Raw genomic sequence first — 19,717 nt, forward strand, 5'->3', positions numbered from 1 at the left:
TTAGGAACAGCCTTCAGCTGTAGAATTAGGCAAAGGCTTGAGATAAAGGAAACATCTCTGACTTACTGTAACAGGCTATCTGAGGATGTTGTAGAAGCTGTTTCCTGAACGTGTTAGATTAGCCGTTTTACAAAGACTGTCTACATATATGTTTAGTCCAGCTTTATCGTAGGGAACTAAATTGTATGATATATGGAAGTCCTGTTTAGCCCTACATTTCAGTGTGCCTATTCTCTTTATTTTTGAGTCTTGCTGTTGTTTTTTGTCAGATCATGTATAGGTTTTTCGATTTACCAATTTTAGGAGGAATAGGTTAATTTTCAGAGTATGGAATTTAAAATTAAACTTTTAAGTATCTATCTATCTATCTATCTGTCTATCTATTTTTCTTGCTATAGCATTGGAACAGATTATCTTCAAATTTATATAAAAAGGCAAAAAATGCTATGTGTTAATTACCATATTACTAAGTTCGTTGTAATTAATAAATGCTTTTCATTTTGCTGTGCATATTGTAAGGTAAAAAATGTAATAATTGGATCACAAATAACTTTTTGGTCTTTGAGTTACTTGCACGAGTCAGTGAAGTTGGAGTAATACAGAAAATACTCTGCTTATTTTGTTCCTACAGAAATGTATCTTCTGCAGGCAGAGAGTTAAGAAAATCTCTGGTGCCTGCATTCAGTGTTCATATGGACGCTGCCCAGCATCCTTCCATGTTACCTGTGCCCATGCTACAGGAGTGCTGATGGAACCTGATGACTGGCCATATGTTGTCTACATCACATGTTTCAGGCACAAGATCAACCAAAATGTGGTAAGGAATATATTTTCTTATTTGTTAAAAAATGGAATTGCAGAATTAAATTATGTTTTCAGAGAAAATGGAGGAGAGGATCCACACTATGTATTATAATAGTTCTGTCTGTCATATTTTCATGCTTAGCAATCTATTACACCTTGAAAGTTTTTCCTTATGCTGTTACCTGGGAGAAATGATTCCTGATATGCCTAACACGTTTTTGCATTTAAAGTCCTTGTTGAATATATTGTTTTGACAGCCAGAACAAATCTCTGAGTTCTCTGTTTTGTTAACCTGAAGTGTATTATAAATACCCAGATCACAATATCTTGCAAATTCTCAGAGATCCTGTGAGATAATGGATGTGGTGTATATGTAAAATCTTTGTTCTGCAGCCAAAGAGTCTCTTGAAAATATCCAATTATAATTATTCTGTCATCTGGCAAAATAACACTGGCATGCCATGAAAATTCATGTTATGACTGCCTTTTTATTTCTATTCTGTGCTGAGGATGAGCCTTTAATTTTAGATGAGACACAATGAAGAATTAGTTTAATGTCTTTTACTTGAAAGATGGTTCGTGTCTCAGTTAAGAGAGAACTCTTGCGGCTCATCTTGGGCTTTTAAAGCTGTATTTTGCTTCCTAGCAAACTAGAAAGACTTAACATAGTCATTAAAAGAACTTGTTAAGTTAGTCAAGTTGGACATTTTTTTTCTCCTTTATACCTTAGGAATGAAAGACATAAACCCAGGTAATGTCTGTGTAATAGATGTTGTTCTTTCAAGACCTTCTCAGTGAATCCTTGGTCTTAATGACAAGACTACTGAAGAGTAGGATTTTCTTTCAAGTGTACTAAATTTTAATGCCTCCCAACTAGAGTAATCAGTCCTGAGTGTTCAATCTGCAGGTGGTTCTTAAAAAGGGAGATATATTGTTTATCCCTGTTTAAATTTTCCATAGAATTGTTAAGCTTTTTAATATTTTTGTTTTCCAAGATGAATTAACATGTTAAACCAGTACACTTTACATGGTTTTAATTTCTTCAAACATTTTCCAAGAAAATTAGTCTGGTTTTAAAAACAAACAAACCTCTATCTGTACAGGCAACTTAAGATACTCTGCTTGGGGTATTTTGAAAACTTTATAATTAGCTGAAAATTACTGGATTAAATTAATAGCCAGTAAAAATCGGGCCAACATTTCCCAATTTTTTTCTAGTATCTTTTTGGAAAAAGTCTTTATAATCTAGGTAGTGAGATTTGCATCAGTCCCATAAATCCCATGCTTTCTTAGTGATTTTCTTGACCTATATTAGGTAGTCTACATGTAAAGAAACCCCATCAACTGTGGAAAAAACCAGGATTTTGTGTGGCTATTGTTTAAGAGGTTGTGTGAAGGACATTGAAAATATCTTGGAATGAGACTATTACATCCTTCCCTGAAACTCAGCACTAACCTTTATGAAAAGATTCAGTATTATTACCTTTTTTTTTCCATGGCTCAGCTGAAAGTCAGGTTTGCAGAAAAGAAACAAAAATTAGGCTTTTGTGTTTTCAATTGGGTCAAAACTTGGAAAGAGCAGATACTTTGTTAAAGAATCCTTTTCTGTAAAATTCTTAACTTACTCCTGAGACAAAGGAGATTGCCATATGTTTTTAAATGCTTGGTTTTATACTCTGTCTTTTGGATAATTAATCTAATCACATCTTTAAGCCTTTGGAAGTTTTTTCACCAGTGGTTTTCTTGTTACGCTTTTCTTAGCTATTAGCTATTTCTTCATGCAGAAATAACATTGCTCTTCACCATTAGGCATAGCAACGTATCTTACTTTTAATCAACTTCTTTTTTTTTTTGCCTGTTTTACTTTCCTTGCTTAGAAGCAGAACAGGGAATCATCCAGACTGAAATATTATATTCACTTAGCAAATTTTTACAGGAGTCACATAAATTGTCTTGTCAGTATGTAAAAAATCTCTTCTGGTATTTAACAGAAAACATTGTTCATAAACCAAGGACAACTATCACTTCTCCTAATTTCAAGGAAAAAAAAAATTAAAATTGTCTGATTTTTCATCAAGATGGTCTTTAAGTATTGTGTCTAAATGGTCAGTGACTACCTGCTGTGTTTGATGCTTTCTTCAAGTTTAGAAAAAAATCAAAACCCAAAAACTCAACAATCAAAGAATGACTTCTGGGTACTAGGAAAAATTGTGACACATACCTATGGTGGTATTTTAATATGTAAATCAATGAGGGTGCTCAACAAGAAAGGCCTACCTAAACAGATAAATGTGTATTATTACTATTGTTAGTGTATCTCTTCACCTCAGGCAAGAGCTTATTGTAGTGATGAAGTAGAGTATGCATCCAACTTAATTATGTCTGTGAACTCAAGCAAAATTTTTCAACATACTTTCAGTAAGTCTTTTCCACTGGGATCAGGTTCTGTATTGTCTTCAGTATTTTGAAGTACTTTTGTGTGTTCAGTCACTGAAAACATTGGTGGGGTCTTCCGAAGAAAAATCATTGAAGAGAAAATCAAAAGGGGAAGCAATAATCCTTGAATTCATCTGGCGCTGCCAAATGAAGTAAATATAGAAATACTAAGAGCTGGAGTTTTTAAATGTTGATAATGACTTTTCAAAAATATGTTCTCTGCATGTTCATGGACTCAAAACTAAGTATGCCTCTTGTATTTGCTAAAGGTGCAGCTTTAGAAGTAACACAAAAATTTGCCAGCAGAAAAATTTTCTTTATACAGTGTTTTGGGTTATTGCTGTCATTGCCTATGTTAATTTTTATGTAAATTGGACTGTCAATATATAAGGAAGGCTCTGTGATTTGCTACTTACAGGTTTTGGTTTGGTTTTTTTTATTTTTTTCTCTTTGACTGTGCTTGTTTCTGGGCATGAAACATATCACTCACACATTTTTGTCATCAAAACTGCAAGAACACTTGGAGGTACAGTTGAGAATAGGTGCTGCGGATGGATTTATTTTGATTAAAGGAACTTGTTCATACACAAGAAAATGAGAAAAAGAAATTGTATGCAACTATTCTAATAGAAAAAGAACCAAACCCAGAAGATCCATATAAGATTAGCAAAGACAGCCCTGCGGATCAGAGAAAGCCAGCTGGAGACAAACCTATTCTCACAGCTGTTTCATTTAGAAATTGTGAACAGAAGGGGCTCTCTAGACAGCCCCAGTAGCATTTGAAAGAATAACGGTCTTTTAGAAGAGGCAAAGACAGGAAATGCAAATACCTGCTGCTGCTGGTTTTGGAGCTATTTAAAATTACCTTCTACTATTATTGGCCAGTTCTTAACCTCTGCAGCACACAGGGAATGAAGGGACGTTGTCCAATGGAAGCTGTAGATCCTTCTGTTGAGTAACTTAGTGATGCAGTGTCATTGTTTGCCACTGTCTGCTAACTACTGCCAGCCCCCGAACATCTCAGAAAGACTAAGCCATGCATTCAGAAGGTCATGTTATTGAAAAATCATGAGCTGGATTATTTTTGAAATGTCATGCATAATTTCTATGCCTAAATTGGAATTCCAAGGAGTAAACGATGACATGAGAGTTATGTTCCTGAATGGAATAAGTCTCAGATATTTTAGGATCCCTCATTAAAAATTGTAGCCTGAGAAAGTTTCTAGGTATTTAGATGTACATCAGATACCTATTTCATGATAGTTATTCTGAATTCATATTCACATAGTTTATGTATTTAAGGTTTTTGTTTCCTGACATACAGAAGATTAAGGAGAAAGTAATTTTCCCTTTTATCTTTTTGAAGTTTGCACACAGAAGGGGAGATGAGAGTCTTTTTCTTTGTATCTGGTTGTTTTCTGTATTTCTGCCACTATCATAGTTCACTCTTGGCTTTGGTACCATTAAAGAAAATCATGCTTTTTAAACCACAGCTTTCTCAATAATCTTGTAATGACCACAGCTGTTTCTTTGCTCTGATAGACTTCCTTACATAACAGCTGTCCTTTCTGATCAAAAATGACATTCTTAACATCAATAAATTAGTAAGATTTTCTGTCAGGGAATGATTTCTGGGACATGCCATCAATTACAGAGTGTACTTGTGAATATGTTTTTCTGAGAAATAAATTAGAATCCTATGAAGATAACATACTAAAAAACAATCTTCTCCTTGAGCTAGAATGCATTTCTGGCTTTTATAACTTTTTCTAATGAGAAATGGCATCCTTCTCTGAAAACTTTATCATTAAATGAATCTGTATTATCTCTTAAAATATTATAATTTGCACTCCATCTTCTCTGAACAGTTACACCTTCTTTCAGGGAAGATTCAAACCTTTTAATAGAGCAATATCTCCTTGGGTTTTTTTATAGTATAATACTTTTTCTATTATCTCATATAAATAAATCAACTAATAGTCTCTAGTTTACATCTGATCCACCTCTGCCCCTGCCAAAAGCTGAATAGGATAATAAATTAGCATGTATGTTTACATATGTTTTAAGATTGGCTAAAACATGCTTATAGACATTTTATCGCTCCTATGATAATAACAGTCAAATGCTATTTATATAATTAATTTTTATATTTATTCTAACTATAGACAGTTAAAATGAGGAAGAAATAATTTTATTATACATGTAGTGGTTAAATAATTTGTGAGTATGCTCAGAACATTATTTCTAGGTACACTTGGAAATGCTTTAGGAACATCATTGGGTTTTACTATCTGAGGTGACCTCAACTAAATCCTCCAAATGTCTGTGACAGGCAGAGCTCTGACACACAGAGATTTACTGCACTGGCTATAAAAATGGCACAGAATATTTGTACTTGTTATGCCCTTAGTTTTCAGGAGCAGACAGGTTTAAAAGTTTTAAATCCCCTAAATAGGTCCAAGAAAGAAGTCCAGTAGTGACAAGAAGTCAGTGCAAAACCAGAAGTCTTCAAGTTTAGTCTGGGTTTTTCCTCTTACCTTAAAGCATTCACATTACTGCTAGTACTTGAAATCTAACTAAAAGAACTGATGCTGTTCTTTATTCTCTTCAACTCTACTGATAAAAATCCTACAGATGTAGGATTTTGTCTTGATTTCTGTCATCCTACAGATGTAGGATTTTCCAGATTTTCGTAAGACAATTTTATGACTATTATATTGACTGAAGAATTCACTGCTTTTGAACGTTTCAAAAGCAGTGCTAGGAAATTTGATGATGACTTTAGTGTGGACTGTATATAAAAGTATTCTCTTACAGTTTATATAAACATTTCTGATAAAAAAATATTTCATCCTTAGATATTCCAGTGCACATGTATCTTACATAACTAGAAATGTTCAACTGTTCAGATGTAGCCAAACTTGGAATAGCTCACCTTTGCAAAAAAAAAATGGACCTTTGAGAGATACTGAATAGTCAAGCTCATAGGAAAGAAGTGCCTTCTAGGCACTTGTGTTACTAGGATGAGAAGATACTGATTTTATATTTCCTGGTGAAGAAGGTTCCTTTTAAAGTGGAATGTTCATGGGGATACAGTAGTTGGGAACTCTGCATAGTGTGAGCTTCTTAGTGACTGCCTTCCTATAAGGTTCCATTCTTTTTATATTTATAGAAGCCATCAAGTAGATGTAGAATTGATGTAGAATTTTGACTTAGTTTAACAACCCTGCTAGTCTTCTGATTGATATAATTAGCTCTGGAGAATTACAAATGAAAAGTGGAAAAAAAAATATTGTTACTGATATACTGTGTAAATAACTGACGAAATGATCAGTGCTGTTTGAATCTTTAAAGTAAAAGTTCCGCATAATATGGGTTAAAAAGTTTCTCAGATACACTGCTGTAGACAGCTCTGGCATGAACTGGATATGCATTTAGTTACTGCATCTCACTGGGCAAAATTTCATTCTATCATATAGAATCATACAGAAATCCAGTACTTCAAAATCCCATCATTTAAAAAAAATCATACTCTTGGTTCATTACATCTTATGTCTTTCAGGAAAATTCTACAAATTATACTACAAATAAAAATTACAAATTTTTCTAATTGTGTCTTATTGATGTAATGCAGAATAGTGTTAAGGCATCAGTTGCAAAAATATGCTGTGATCTGGTATTCTTCAGATGTCATTTGTTTTCCTACAAAATAGAGAAATTTCATATGTAAAATAAATTATGTTATCATGATTGAATTTAATTAATTTCATTTGAAGATTTTATATTGAGTGATGAGCTGTTATCAACCCTGTTTTTCACTAATAAATTTTTTATGAATAAGCTGGTATTTTAAATTTACTTTTTCTTTTAAATTCTTCCTTTTTCAAGAGAGCTAAAGCATGTGAGAAAGCCATTACAGTTGGGCAGACAGTCATCACGAAACACAGAAATACACGATACTATAGTTGCAGAGTCATAGGAGTGACATCTCAGCTTTTCTATGAAGTCATGTTTGATGATGGCTCCTTCAGTCTGGATACTTTCCCTGAAGACATTGTAGTAAGTACTTTCTCAGATTCTTATTCATTTTGGTTTGTTTTCTTGGGTTTTGGTTTTTGAGTGGGTTTTTTTGCAGGATTTGATTGTTCTTCTTTTGTAAATTAGCGAGTTGGAACCTCTTGGACTAATTTTTATGACCTTGAGGAAATAACATCTTAATATTCAGTTCATGTTTCCTACTTTAACTGCTGAGAATGATTATTTTCTAATGGGTTTCCAAACCTTGGTTGTTCTAATTAGTCTTTGCCATTTGGCCAAATGAATCAAGAGTAATCTTAGAAAATCTTTTAATTAAATAAGAAATATGTATTTAATAAAGGATATGAATGAGGGAATTCCATATATCCTTCTCTGTCACTTAGAGATAACTTGTAAAAATTCCTTGCAGAATAGAAAACTTCTGCTGTAATGTGAAGAATAGCTCTCAAGAATCTGTTCTAACAACTTATTTACACTTCCTGATATTTAGTTTGTGAGACTACATTATTAATGATAAAAATCATCAGGGAGAAGATAGTAGTTTATCTATATGTATTATAGTTTATTGTATTTTCAAAAAGGAGCTGAGATTTTGATTTCCCTTATGCACTTAGATAAACTACCATGTCTCTCATAACTGTTGAGAACCCCATTGTGCACTTGGCACATATGAACAAAACTTGCAATTGGAGAAAGATTCTGTATCCCTCCACGTTTGCAATGAACACATTGGATGTTAAGCTTTGTGGTGTTTATCGAGTGCCCTTTGACATCTCTCTCATGATGTGACTCTCTAATCCTTGTTTACCTTCATGATCCTCTGAGTCTTTTTTGTGCTAAGCCAGTACTTTGGAGAACCGCCTACTAATAATCTCTAAAAGTTAGAGCCTCCAGGGAACACTGATGTGCAAAAGTGCTGTTTGTTGCAAGACCACTTTTAATTTAGTCCTTTTCTTTATGTAGAGGGGAAGAGCCTGTCTTACACAGTGGTGCCAGAGAATACTGGCTTTGCAGCTCAAGGGATACAACTCTTAGGAGGGCTCCATATTTTTCTCCTGTGAAAGTCTCTGAGCTCTTCTGCTTTCTGCACACCTAATATTTTCCTGAAAGTAGCATTAACTGATGGATATGTCAGTGGAAACAATACTGTTGTTCTTAGAAGCTTCTTAGTTACTGAAAAGTCTGGCACCTTTTGAAAATACGGTATTTGAAAGATCTGCCTTTCAGATCAGTGTGTGGGGATTGAGCTGTTTACCTCCCAGTGGTCTGAATAGAAGTCAGTCAGCAAATCTCTCTTACGTGTCTTTGAAAATTTATCCTTTAATGCGAAACACTCCAAAGGGCTCCATTAATGATCAAAGACATTCTGATTTAGGATGATCAAGATACTAAGTAAATGTGGCTGTATTGTTATTAGAAACCCCTTTTGTAAATGCCTGTATCAAGGATCTGGTAAGGCTAAGATGAGGAACTGCTTGTTGTCCTAGTGGGGGAGTCTGATCTGGAGCTAAGAATAAATGTAATCAGATCTGGATATGCCTCAGTGCTTCTCAGATAGTGGATGAACAACATTTAATTGTTTGATGGAAACACCAAACGAATTTCACATTCCTTAGAGAAATCTTACTGTGTTTTCATTAGATAATATACCTGCAGCAGTTACTGGAACTGAAAAAAAAGTGTTTTTTCTTCTTCTCAGACTAAAACTTACTAATCCATGCAATGTGCGTATCAGGTGTTAGTGCCGCTGGGAGGACTTATTTATCAAATCTGGTGTGAAAGCAATGTTGCTGCCTATTGAAGAACTTATTTTTCTAATCTGTTTTCACTTTTCAACCAGCTCACAAAGATAGCAGGAGCTTTTTGCTCTTCTAGTATGTGCTGAATCCACTACATAATTTCATCTCAGCTCACAATAGATCAGAATTCCAATGTTCAGACACAGGGATTTATTTTTAAGAAGGAAAATAGGGAGCAGTGAAAGTTCAGTCTTGAAGCTTTGTGAAACTCTGTTTGCATTCAATAGCAACCAAATCAGGGTATACATTGTTCTCTTCTCATATGTATTTCTCTTGGTCTGTGTTAGCATTTACTAAATATATTAGGTTGGGACTTTTTAAGTGTGTTAGCTATAGATACATATTTAGATTTTTTAATTTCAACAGTATTTATTTCTTGGGTGTAATACATGATTTCTTAGACTAATCACTCCTCAATTACAGGGTTTAAACCTATTGAGTTAGCTGTTCAATATGCTAACCAATCTGTTTCCCTTCAACCCAGAAGATGTAAGAGGTATAAAGGAGTATACGGGTACAATCTCTTCCTGGAAGCAGCAGCAGGACAAATAACCTTTTGTAATTCATGGGAAGACTACAGTAGGGGGGACAGTACATGGTATCTTAAAGGACGTGAGATGACAACTTCAGCAGTTAGTTTAACGATGTGTGCACACAGCTAGGGAGTGCATATATTGCAGTCCTGAGTAACTGATACCAGCAGACAGCATGTGTGTGTGCCACTTGCCACTTCTTGAAGTATTAATGCTCTGTAACTTGTCAAACAGCCCCTAGCTGAGCACCAAGAACAGTACTGTTCAACCCAGTAGGCCAGATGGGAGTTCACATGCCATCCGGAAATTTTTTGGTTCTTTGATCTGATCATTTAGGGAGGGTGTCCCACAGTTCCTTCACACCCCCCCCCCCCATTGATACCTAATGGATATATCTGCACTGGCATATCTTAGCATTTTGCTATAAATTAATACTCTTGGTATATAGCTAGAAGTTTTATTTGTTTCTGTATATATTGTGGCTGCCAATATGCCTTATATACAAATATGTATAAGATTTGGATGAAGTTGTTCCCATATTACCTTATTAAAATCCCAGCTGAACAGGACGCTTTGCAGTATACGTGTTTGGGGGGAGATAGATACCACCATATTATATTGATTGCAAATCACTGAAAACAGATAATTGCAGAGTGAAGCATGCTTTGAATCTGTCGAGAGGTCTGATTACAGGAGAGCTGAGCACACACCTCCTGAAATGGTAAACATCCTTCCAGGCACTTGCCCCATTAAGTGCCCTGTTCCTTCAGTGATGAGTTTACAGAGAATTCTTTGATGTCATGGTTTCACCTTGTGGTTATCAAGAGAACTAGACGAAGAAAAATGACATGCCAACATAACCACACTGTGTTTTAGTTTACTTTTAAGTGTATAAATGTTGGTGTTATCCACTGAGAAGGTGGAGTTGGTCTGTGGGTAGTCATGTCCACAACCCAAAATGAACTTTGCTTATTAAAATCTATAAATCAAATAACATTGTGTTAACATGGTAGCTTATGGAATGCTGCTGTAATTATTCCTTAAAAGCAAGAGCATCTTAAATGTTGATGAAATGAGATGTGTTTGGAAGGACAATTGATCCTGTATTCAGGAGTTCATGAGGATTTTTTGCAGAACCACTATTTGGTAATTTTCTGAGGTTCTGATAAAATCCAAAAAGGATCCTCTTTAAAAAATACGTATTAGTTCAGGTTAAAACATTCAGATTACAGCTGTCAAAAGCAGGAATGAGAAATTATTTTTCACAGAATCAGAATCATATAGGCAAAAAAGATCTTTAAAATCATTGAGTTCAACCATTAATCTAACATTGCCGAGGCCACCACTAAACCATGTCCATAAGTGCCACCTCTGCATGTCTTTTGACTGCAGCAAGGGCTGTTGACTCAACTTCTTCCCTGGGCAGCCTGTTCCAGTGCTTGATAACCTTCTTGATGAAATTTTTCCTCATTTCCAATCTAAATCTCCTCTAGGGCAACCTGAGGCCATTTTCTTACATCCTGTCCCTGGTTGTCTGGGAGAAGAGGCCAATCCCCACGTGGCTACACCCTCCTTTCAGGCAGTTGAAAGGAGTGACAAGGTCCCCCTGAGCCTCCTTTTCTCCAGCCTAAACAACCTCAACTCCATGAGCCGCTCCTCTTTGGACTTGTGCTCCAGAGCCTTCACCAGCTCCATTGCTCTTCTCTGGACACGCTCCAGCACCTCAGTGTCCTACTTGGAGTGAGGGGCCCAAATCTGAACACAGGATTCAAGGCGTGGCCTCACCAGTGCCAAGTACAGGGGGACAATCCCTGCCCTGGTCCTGCTGGCCACATTATTGCTGATACAGGCCAGGATGCCATTGGCCTTCTACCAACCTGGAATATTGTCTGGGGTTGTTGTGACTCAGGGGCAGGATCCAGAACTTGCCATTGTTGAACCTCACACCACTGGCTTTGGCCCATCAATCCAGGCTGTCCAGACCCCTCTGCAGAGCCTTCCTACCCTCCAGCAGATCAGCACTCCCACCCAACTTGGTATCCTCTGCAAAATGATGAACCATTCATTTGATCCTGTTGTCCAGGTCATCAGTGAAAATACTTAACAAAACTGGCCCCAGTTGAGCTCTGGGGACCATCACTAATAGCCAGAGATCTGCCGGGATGAACCACGCTTCTCACAGAGATATGATGGAACTCCGTTTATTGTCAGTCCCATGGTTATACCCTAATTCCCCAAGCACGCATAAGCAGGCTCCATACTATTGGGTTACAGCTACTGTTCACACAGCCTTTAATAGCAAGTGATTGGTTACAGATTAATATGCACGCGACTAACTAACTTAAATCTTTCTCTTTCTGTGGTCAGCATCCCCTTCCCCAACATCCTGTTGGCTTGCCACATCAGCATTGCTCCCCTCTTTTTTCCCTAGTCAAGGACAGTTCACTAATATAGCTTGGATTGTGCATGTATCCATGTCCCTATACACTCAGCCATTTCTCTACAATTGCTGATGACCAGCTTACCACTACCACCCTCTGGGCCCAGCCTTCCAGATGGTTTTTTACCTGGTGAACAGTGTAAGCTGTCCAAGCTGTGGAAGACCAGTTTTTCCAGGGGAATATTGTGTAAAATGCCATCAAAGGCTTTACCAAAGCCCAGATAGACAACATATACAACCTTTTCCTTATCCACTAAGCTTGTCACCTTGTCACAGAAAGAGATCCTGTTGGTCAAGCAGCACCTGCCTTTCACAAACCCCTGCTGGCTGGGCCTCATTGCATCATTGTCCTGCACATGCTTGTTTGATGGCACCTGGGATGATGTGCTCCATGACTTTCCTTGGCACTGAGGGAAAGTGCCTCTTTCTCTGGCAGTTGGGCTGAAAGGCCTGTCGTTCCCTGAGTTCACCTTTTGACCCATCTTGAAGATGGGTGTGACATTTGTCAACCTCCATTCAACTGGGATCTCCCAAGTTAGCCTGAACTGGTGGTAAATCATGCAACGTGGCTCAGCAGCTCTTCCGCCAGCACCCTCAGTGCCCATGGGTGGATCTCACTCAGTCCCATAGACTTGTGTGTGTCTAAGTGGTGTAGCAGGTTGCTGACCATTTCCTCTTGGATTATGGGGGCTTCATTCTGCTCCCTATACCTGTCTTCTAGCTCAGGGGACTGGTTCTCACAGAACAATCGGTATTAAAGACTGAGGCAAAGAAGGCCTCAGCCCTTTCCTCATTCTTTGTCACTATGGTTCCTTACAGCATCCAGTTAAGGATGGAGAGTGTTTTTAGCCCTCCTTTTGGTGTGAATGTTTATAGAAACATTTTTCATTGTCTTTTATGGCAGTAGACAGATTAAATTCTAGCTGGGCTTTGGCCCTGCTAATTTTCTCCCTGCATAACCTCACAACATCCTTGTAGTCCTCTGGAGTTGGCTGCCTCTTCTCATTATGGTGATAAACTCTTCTTTCTTTCCTGAGCTCCAGCTAGGCCTCTCTGTTCAGAGATAATTTCAGTTCATTTTTACATGCATCACGGTGCTCCCTCCAACATTTTCCTTGATTTTTTTTTTGTCTACCAGTTTTTTTAAGTGGATGCCACCTTATCTTCAGATAAATTCGAGCATGAGAAAAGCACCACCAAGCATTGAATTTTTTAACATATCAACAGTGATATCTGAATCCTTAACAGAATTTTGTTGATACTTATTGCAAGTACCTTCTTTCAGCAGTGGACCCAAGAAAGCCCTCAGTGTGAAGAGAAAAAGAGGAGATTATACTCTGTCTTTGTGTGTCCATCAATACTTTAAATTTGCCACTGTCAGGAGAGGGAGGAACAGGGCTATTGGGAACTCTGACAACCAAATTACTTCAATGAAATTATTACAAAGGCTACAATTTCTTACTGTGTTCGCCTAGATTTCACAGCATCTAAAATTGTTGTCCCCTGCTTTCTTTGTTAAAAAACAAAACAAAAAAAAAGGCAAAAAGAAAAAAAAAAGCACATTTTTTTACTAGTATTTGAAGAAAAACCTGCCAATGTGACAGCAATGTCGTTTAAGAATCTGTTAATGAAATGAACCCCTGACAATAACCCACAACTTTTTTCAGTGAGGGACCTCTTTGCAATCGTCTACTATCTCAGGCAACAACTGCTCACTTCCTACAAAAAATGTCCTACAAAATTATGAAATAGAAGTTTTGACATCCCATGATCCACACGCTATTGTATATGTGTACTGTATACACATAATGCTCTATACACTTTGTGTATAAATCTGCCAGTCCTATCTGCCATGGGCTTACTGAGGTTTTGCATGATCCTTCCTGGCCTAGGTATCTGGCAGGGGTTTGAAACTGTACAGGCATTTCTAATCTTAGTAATTACCTGAGACAAGGTGAACTAATTGGGGTAAATTACAGGTGAAGGAGTCAGACTGAATACAGATTGTCCCAAGACAATTAGGTATTGTTAGACAAATGAGAGACAGAACAGATTTACTTTTTCCTCCTTTGAGATGCAGAACAAATGGGATTTAGCTGGACAGTTTTTCAAAAATTATTTCTTCCAGGCCAGCTAAAGGCAATATTAGTAGAAAACCATAATGTGCCATTATCTTGGTAGGACTTTTTGCATATGCAGGTTAGAAAAGGTAACTCACTTTTGAGACCTGTGAGTGTCAGTGCTCCGGATGTTGTTTCAAGAAATCTTATTTGTTTTCATGAACTTGTCCCTTATGACTTTGTCCATGACTACTGACTTTCACTGGTGCAGGAAGTGTGTGTCTGCAGATGTGACACTCAGTCAGCTTCTCAGTATCTGTTATGTAATACATTTGCCTCTGCTTTTGAAAATCCATACTTCTTGAACAATAGACATTTGGAGATACTGGGCTAGCATGTGTTTTGAGAGCCCATTTAATGTCCACCTGTATCTAAAAGAATAGAGGTTTAGACTCTAGCCCTAGTAATTCCCAAGAGATGCTGTTTTCTATTGAAAATCTGTTCTGCAAAGAAGATGTGTTACTTTTCTTCTATCAACTTTGTCTGGCATTATAAATGACTAAACTCCTGACTAGTTTCCAGCATTTTTTCCTAGTGATTTCTCGTCTTTATACCTTTCTCTCTTTATGTCTTCTGACAACTCTTTTCTGCTTGTCTACCTGTTCAAATCAAAGTTTTAAATAGTAGTGCTTACTGCCTCTTTGTATCTGTGAAAGATCCATTAGACTTCTGGCATGCGATAATAGCTTATTGTTCAAGTTTTATTATAATGGTATATAAATCTGTAAAAATTGGTAAGGAAATTAGACCGGTTGAATGAGCACACTTTCTGGGCAGTCTATAGATTTTGGATGCACTCCAGTATCACCATCACCAGCAATTTTTGAGAATGTGAAATAGGAAAGTAATGCATTTCTGAAGGTAGCAAGAGGCTAGATTGTATTTGGTATAAACTTGGTCAAAAAGTTCTGAGAATTGTTTTTGTGATGTGGGAAAAGAGACATAATGAATTATAATTGGTTTAGCTATTCAATTTTCTGTTGTGTTCTTTTCTCTTTCTCTGCCTCTGTCTTTTGGTTCTTTCACTCAAAGTTTGGATTGAAATGCAGGAGACGCAGAGTTTTTCTTTGGACTCAGATGTTTATTATTTCTTACCTATAGTGCAGCTGCAAAGAATGTGCCTCTGAGTTAACAAGGTGAAAATGGCCCCAGAGTTTTACCTTCCAATGTCTTTTAAAGCCCAAACTACCCAATTATGGAATGCCAACTAATTTATTTTTACTTATAATCCAATAACTAATCCTTTGTGTTCCACACTGCGGGTCTTTTTTGAACCAATACCAGATCACCCAGGCTTGTGAAGAGGAAGGAAGAAAAAAGAAGAACTAACCTACACCCAAAATCCTACATCTTGTTACATGTCTACATCTCTACATATTCCACCCAGTGATACAACAAACTTCTTTTTTAATTACACAGCAACAATCTCAGTGCTATCACATAATTTGGGAAGCCTTTCCCAAGGGCTCAGGTCAAGTGCAGTGTGCTTTTGAGGATCGTTGCCTGTCAGCACTGAAAGACTGATATTCTCTTAACCCAGGGTTCCAACATTTAGCAACTTTCCAAAAAGTTTCTTAACTGTGGCATTGAGTCTATAAACTGAATAATGTGCAATTCATGTTGGGCTGGTACACTTTTTTGCAGCATTACAAAATTGCTGTGTAATTGAACTTACTACTCAGCAAGCTGTATGATGTGATCGATAGGTTTTGGAAATCGAAAAATTTTGGAGAACAAATTGGAGAGATGCATGACATGTCTCAGAAAAAACTTAGGTTTCTTTTCTTGGTTTGATGGATTTATAGAAATTGTGTAGGATTTTGCATTCTTGTTTTGAGAAATACTCTAATAAGTTAACTATTTATATATGTTTTGGAGAATTTACTTCGTGTTTGTGTGAACAGCGAAAATTTATTTTAACACATTTTTGTAGTTGTGAACTTTTTCCACTAGATTTACAAGTGCTTATACACAGAATGCTATGCTTTTTATATGTGAATAATTGTTTGCATCTTCTAAATACTAATACAAATTAATTCCTGTTTTTAAAACTGTACTCTTAGTAAGTTGAAATCAAGCTATTGCAAAACCAAAGACTAAATCCTAGGGCTGCAGAGTGAAGGGTTTTATTCCACTGTTTAACTCTTGAAGCTACAAATAATCAACAGATGCAATAGTCTAATCTAAAATTCATACAGTACTATAACTATATTGATTTAAGTTAGTTACTTTCACTTTATTCCATTATGGAGAACAGGAATAATTTTTCTGTGGCTCTTGCTTTTTTGTTTCCTATTACAGCAGAAAGGCAACTTAGTAGATAAGCATAAAAAAATTGAATATATAACAGATTATAGGCAAATTAAAGCCTCAAATATAAATATTATCTTTATACCATTTCCTTGTAGAATAGCCTTTCCACTTTATGATGAAATGCTTTATGGATCCTTAACAATAATGATGTTAGATGAGTTGAAGGTAATGCCTCACAGCTCAGCAGGAGAAACAAAATGGAAGATAAGTCATTACTTTGCAGTTCATGGTAAGATGGCTGATGTTGCAGTGAGGCAGGTGAGAGACAGAGGTATATTACAAGTTTCTTGTGTTTGGAAAGACAGTGTGTGTCCTTGTCCAGGACCACAATGAGTACAGCTGTGATGAGCCTGTGGAGAATGGTGAAATCCCTGGAACTGCATAGGAACCACTGAGATGAGGTGGGACTGCTGGGATTGGGATAGGAGCATTATTTCACCTCCCACCGCTTTTCGGAGGTAGTCCAGGAATTGTAGGATTTTTGTATCTGTTAATTCACACTACTGTTGTGCAGAAGCAGATTATTTCCAGAATTACTGGGGGACAGTGGAGGAAGTGTTGGAAGACTTGCATTTTCCTTCATGTGTGTATTGTGTCCTGAGGAGGAGGCATGAGCAGCACATGAGCTGGTCTTTGTACTCATCTGACTATAACTGGTTTACAGGGAGCCAATATACAGGTGGGCAGGATATGAGGTAGTAGTATTCAGTCTCATCTGAGTTTAACTAAGCAAAAGCTAGGATTTTCTGTTGCACTACAGAAGCTTTGTTCCTCATAGCAAATCAGACATCCTGGTGTCCTTGGCAACTTCAGCTTCCTACTGCTGACACTCAGTTTTGTCCCATAAGAGTATATTGTACCCTTTAGTGTCCTCTCTACTGTACCTTATTGTGATGCCCAGTACCACCCTGGACATCCTAAGTTGCATTCTGCAATGTGGGTTTGAGTTGTTGCCTTCGGGGCGATTCTGTGTCTACCTATTAGCATTATGCTTGAATTTGTGTTATAAATACTTTGCTGAAAGGCAATGCAATGCTAAAAATAGTAACTTTCTAAGCTAGATAGAAAATAAGAATGCATGGTCCAATTTATATTCCAGTTTTCTTTTGTAAAAGCATATATTCACTTTGTAGAAGAACATTCAGTAGTATTTTAAAGACAACATATCATACATAAATTCAAAGTATTTTTATACTTGCATTACATGATTCAAGGTTAAATTTGTTGAATTACAGTAACTATTCTGTTAATCTGGTGATTTCACTGAATTTATACCAGTTCAAACCCAGAATTGCACTCCTGGGAATCAGGCCTTCTCTTTCAAATGCTAATGCACTGTGTAAATTGCTGTTCCTGTTTAGATAAAATTCTGACTGTGACAAATTAGCTACCATTCTCCTTTTCATTCAAATTGTCTTGGAACATATGAAACTGAATTTTGTGTTTCTAAAAATTTGCGTCAACTAGTGTATACTATCAGCTTCTGAAAGAAAAACAAAGCTTGACAATCTGTTGAGATTAGTGGCTGTTTCAGAGAGTTTCCACTATTTTTTTCTCCACTTGCCCTTTAATGGTGTTGGTAGATATATTCAGTGTTTGCAATTGTGGTGTGGTATTTGTCTGTATGGCCAGCTTCTCTAAATGTAGGTATTGGTTGTAATTGCATTAGTCATGCTCCTTATGAAACAATCACCAGTGAGCAGGATTGTGGAAGCTTAATCACTAGAATTCATGTTGAAAGTTAGTATTAGCTGAAGGAATGTAGGCAGAGAAGAAAATTTGCGTTAAGTGCTTTTGCAGAATGGCCTTGGAAAGGCCATTTCCTGACGATATGGCCACCCTGTGCTTGCTTCTGCACTCTTAAACTGTCTTCATCTGGTCTCTGTCTGTACAGGGAGCACTGTCTCATGATGTGTACCCTAGCAGCTTTACTATCCTAAATTTACTAGGATAGTAAATTTAACTCAGGTTCTAATTTAAAGGGAAAATTTAAAAGCTATTCCTCCACTTCAGCTGGAGTAACCATGAGGACCATTTCTGTGCAAAAGCCAAATAAACAGGCCTGGATTTTTCTTACTTTTTTATGTTTTAAGTCTAGGGGAAACCCACTTGAAGTCTTATCAGTGAAGATCAGATGTACTCAGTGTGTTTTGTCTGTGTTGTGAGAAGTTACTGTTAATTTTGTGATTAACACAAGAATACTCATTTGCTTTAAATTGAAATGAATATGCTATGAATTCAGTTTGCTGTAAAGTGAATTTCAGTTTCTCAAATATAAGAGGACAAAGGTGTTTTGGAGTTTTGAGTTTTGGAGACCATGTATTAATTTTAAGTTATTTTTCAGAAACTATGACATTTCTAGGATAAAAGTTGATACTATGGCTTGCTCCATGCAAATTGTGGTTAGATAGACTAATATGAAGGTCCAAACTATTCTTAGATATTTAAGAAATGCAGGGGATGACAGAAATTGAACAGTTTCTATTTCTCTGATTGATTTTAACAATATGTATAAATTTATGAACAAACACAGTATGATTTAGAGTAAAAATGATATGTAGGTACATAGGAAAGCCAAGTTTAGCGCCATTACAGAATCTGAGTTCTCTCTAGTCGGTCTTTTCAGTATCTGCTTCTCTTGGATCTTTGTAACCTCAGGGCTAGATTACGAGCTTTCAGTCTGCCAGGAGGAGGATTATTATATTGTGCCATGGCCCCTCTGCAGCAGGGATGGAACAATAAAGAATGTATCTGTTTCACCAGGCACACTGTGGGGCTGAAGCCAAACTTCTGCTTACCTCTGCCTTTTGCCATTCCATCTTGCCTGATTGCATGGACAAGAGCATACTGGAATTTGGAAGAACTTTGTAATACAGAAAGCTGCAGCAGCACAATGAAGTGGATTCTTAAACAGTCTTTCTGGAAGATTGCTGTTGAGTAATTGGAATATGACTTCCTAGAGGGTTTTGGTGTCATATGATACAGAAATAATGAGTGACTTTGATAGATGAGAAAATCCATTCAGCTAAAATAATTGTTACAAATACTACTTTTGAACTAACATTTGAAGCATCTTTAAACTCATAGCATCCCAGGAGAAATAATCCCAGTCAGCTGTGTATTTTTATTCAATTCCATTACCATTAAGTGAAATAATTTATTAAATTTCTGTATATTTTATTCTCTTGCTATGTTTACAGTGCCATACAGCAAAAAACAGATTAGAAGTATGTA

At 36.7% G+C, this 19,717-nt stretch overlaps 1 protein-coding gene across 4 annotated transcripts in view; it reads left to right on the plus strand.

Annotated features, from left to right (window-relative positions):
• KDM4C (lysine demethylase 4C) overlaps window positions 1-19,717 on the plus strand; it is a 261,863-nt gene that overhangs the window by 225,460 nt on the left and 16,686 nt on the right. For 3 of the 4 annotated variants that reach the window (XM_069001135.1, XM_069001136.1, XM_069001137.1), the window contains exons 18-19: window positions 632-817; window positions 7,129-7,299. In XM_069001135.1, the coding sequence (XP_068857236.1) occupies window positions 632-817; window positions 7,129-7,299 (357 nt within the window). Of the gene's footprint in view, window positions 1-631; window positions 818-7,128; window positions 7,300-19,246; window positions 19,607-19,717 lie in introns of those variants that run through there. The other variant, XM_069001138.1, reaches the window with a different exon arrangement.

The sequence above is a fragment of the Aphelocoma coerulescens genome, assembly GCF_041296385.1.
Source record: "Aphelocoma coerulescens isolate FSJ_1873_10779 chromosome Z unlocalized genomic scaffold, UR_Acoe_1.0 ChrZ, whole genome shotgun sequence".
Taxonomy (NCBI): domain Eukaryota; kingdom Metazoa; phylum Chordata; class Aves; order Passeriformes; family Corvidae; genus Aphelocoma; species Aphelocoma coerulescens.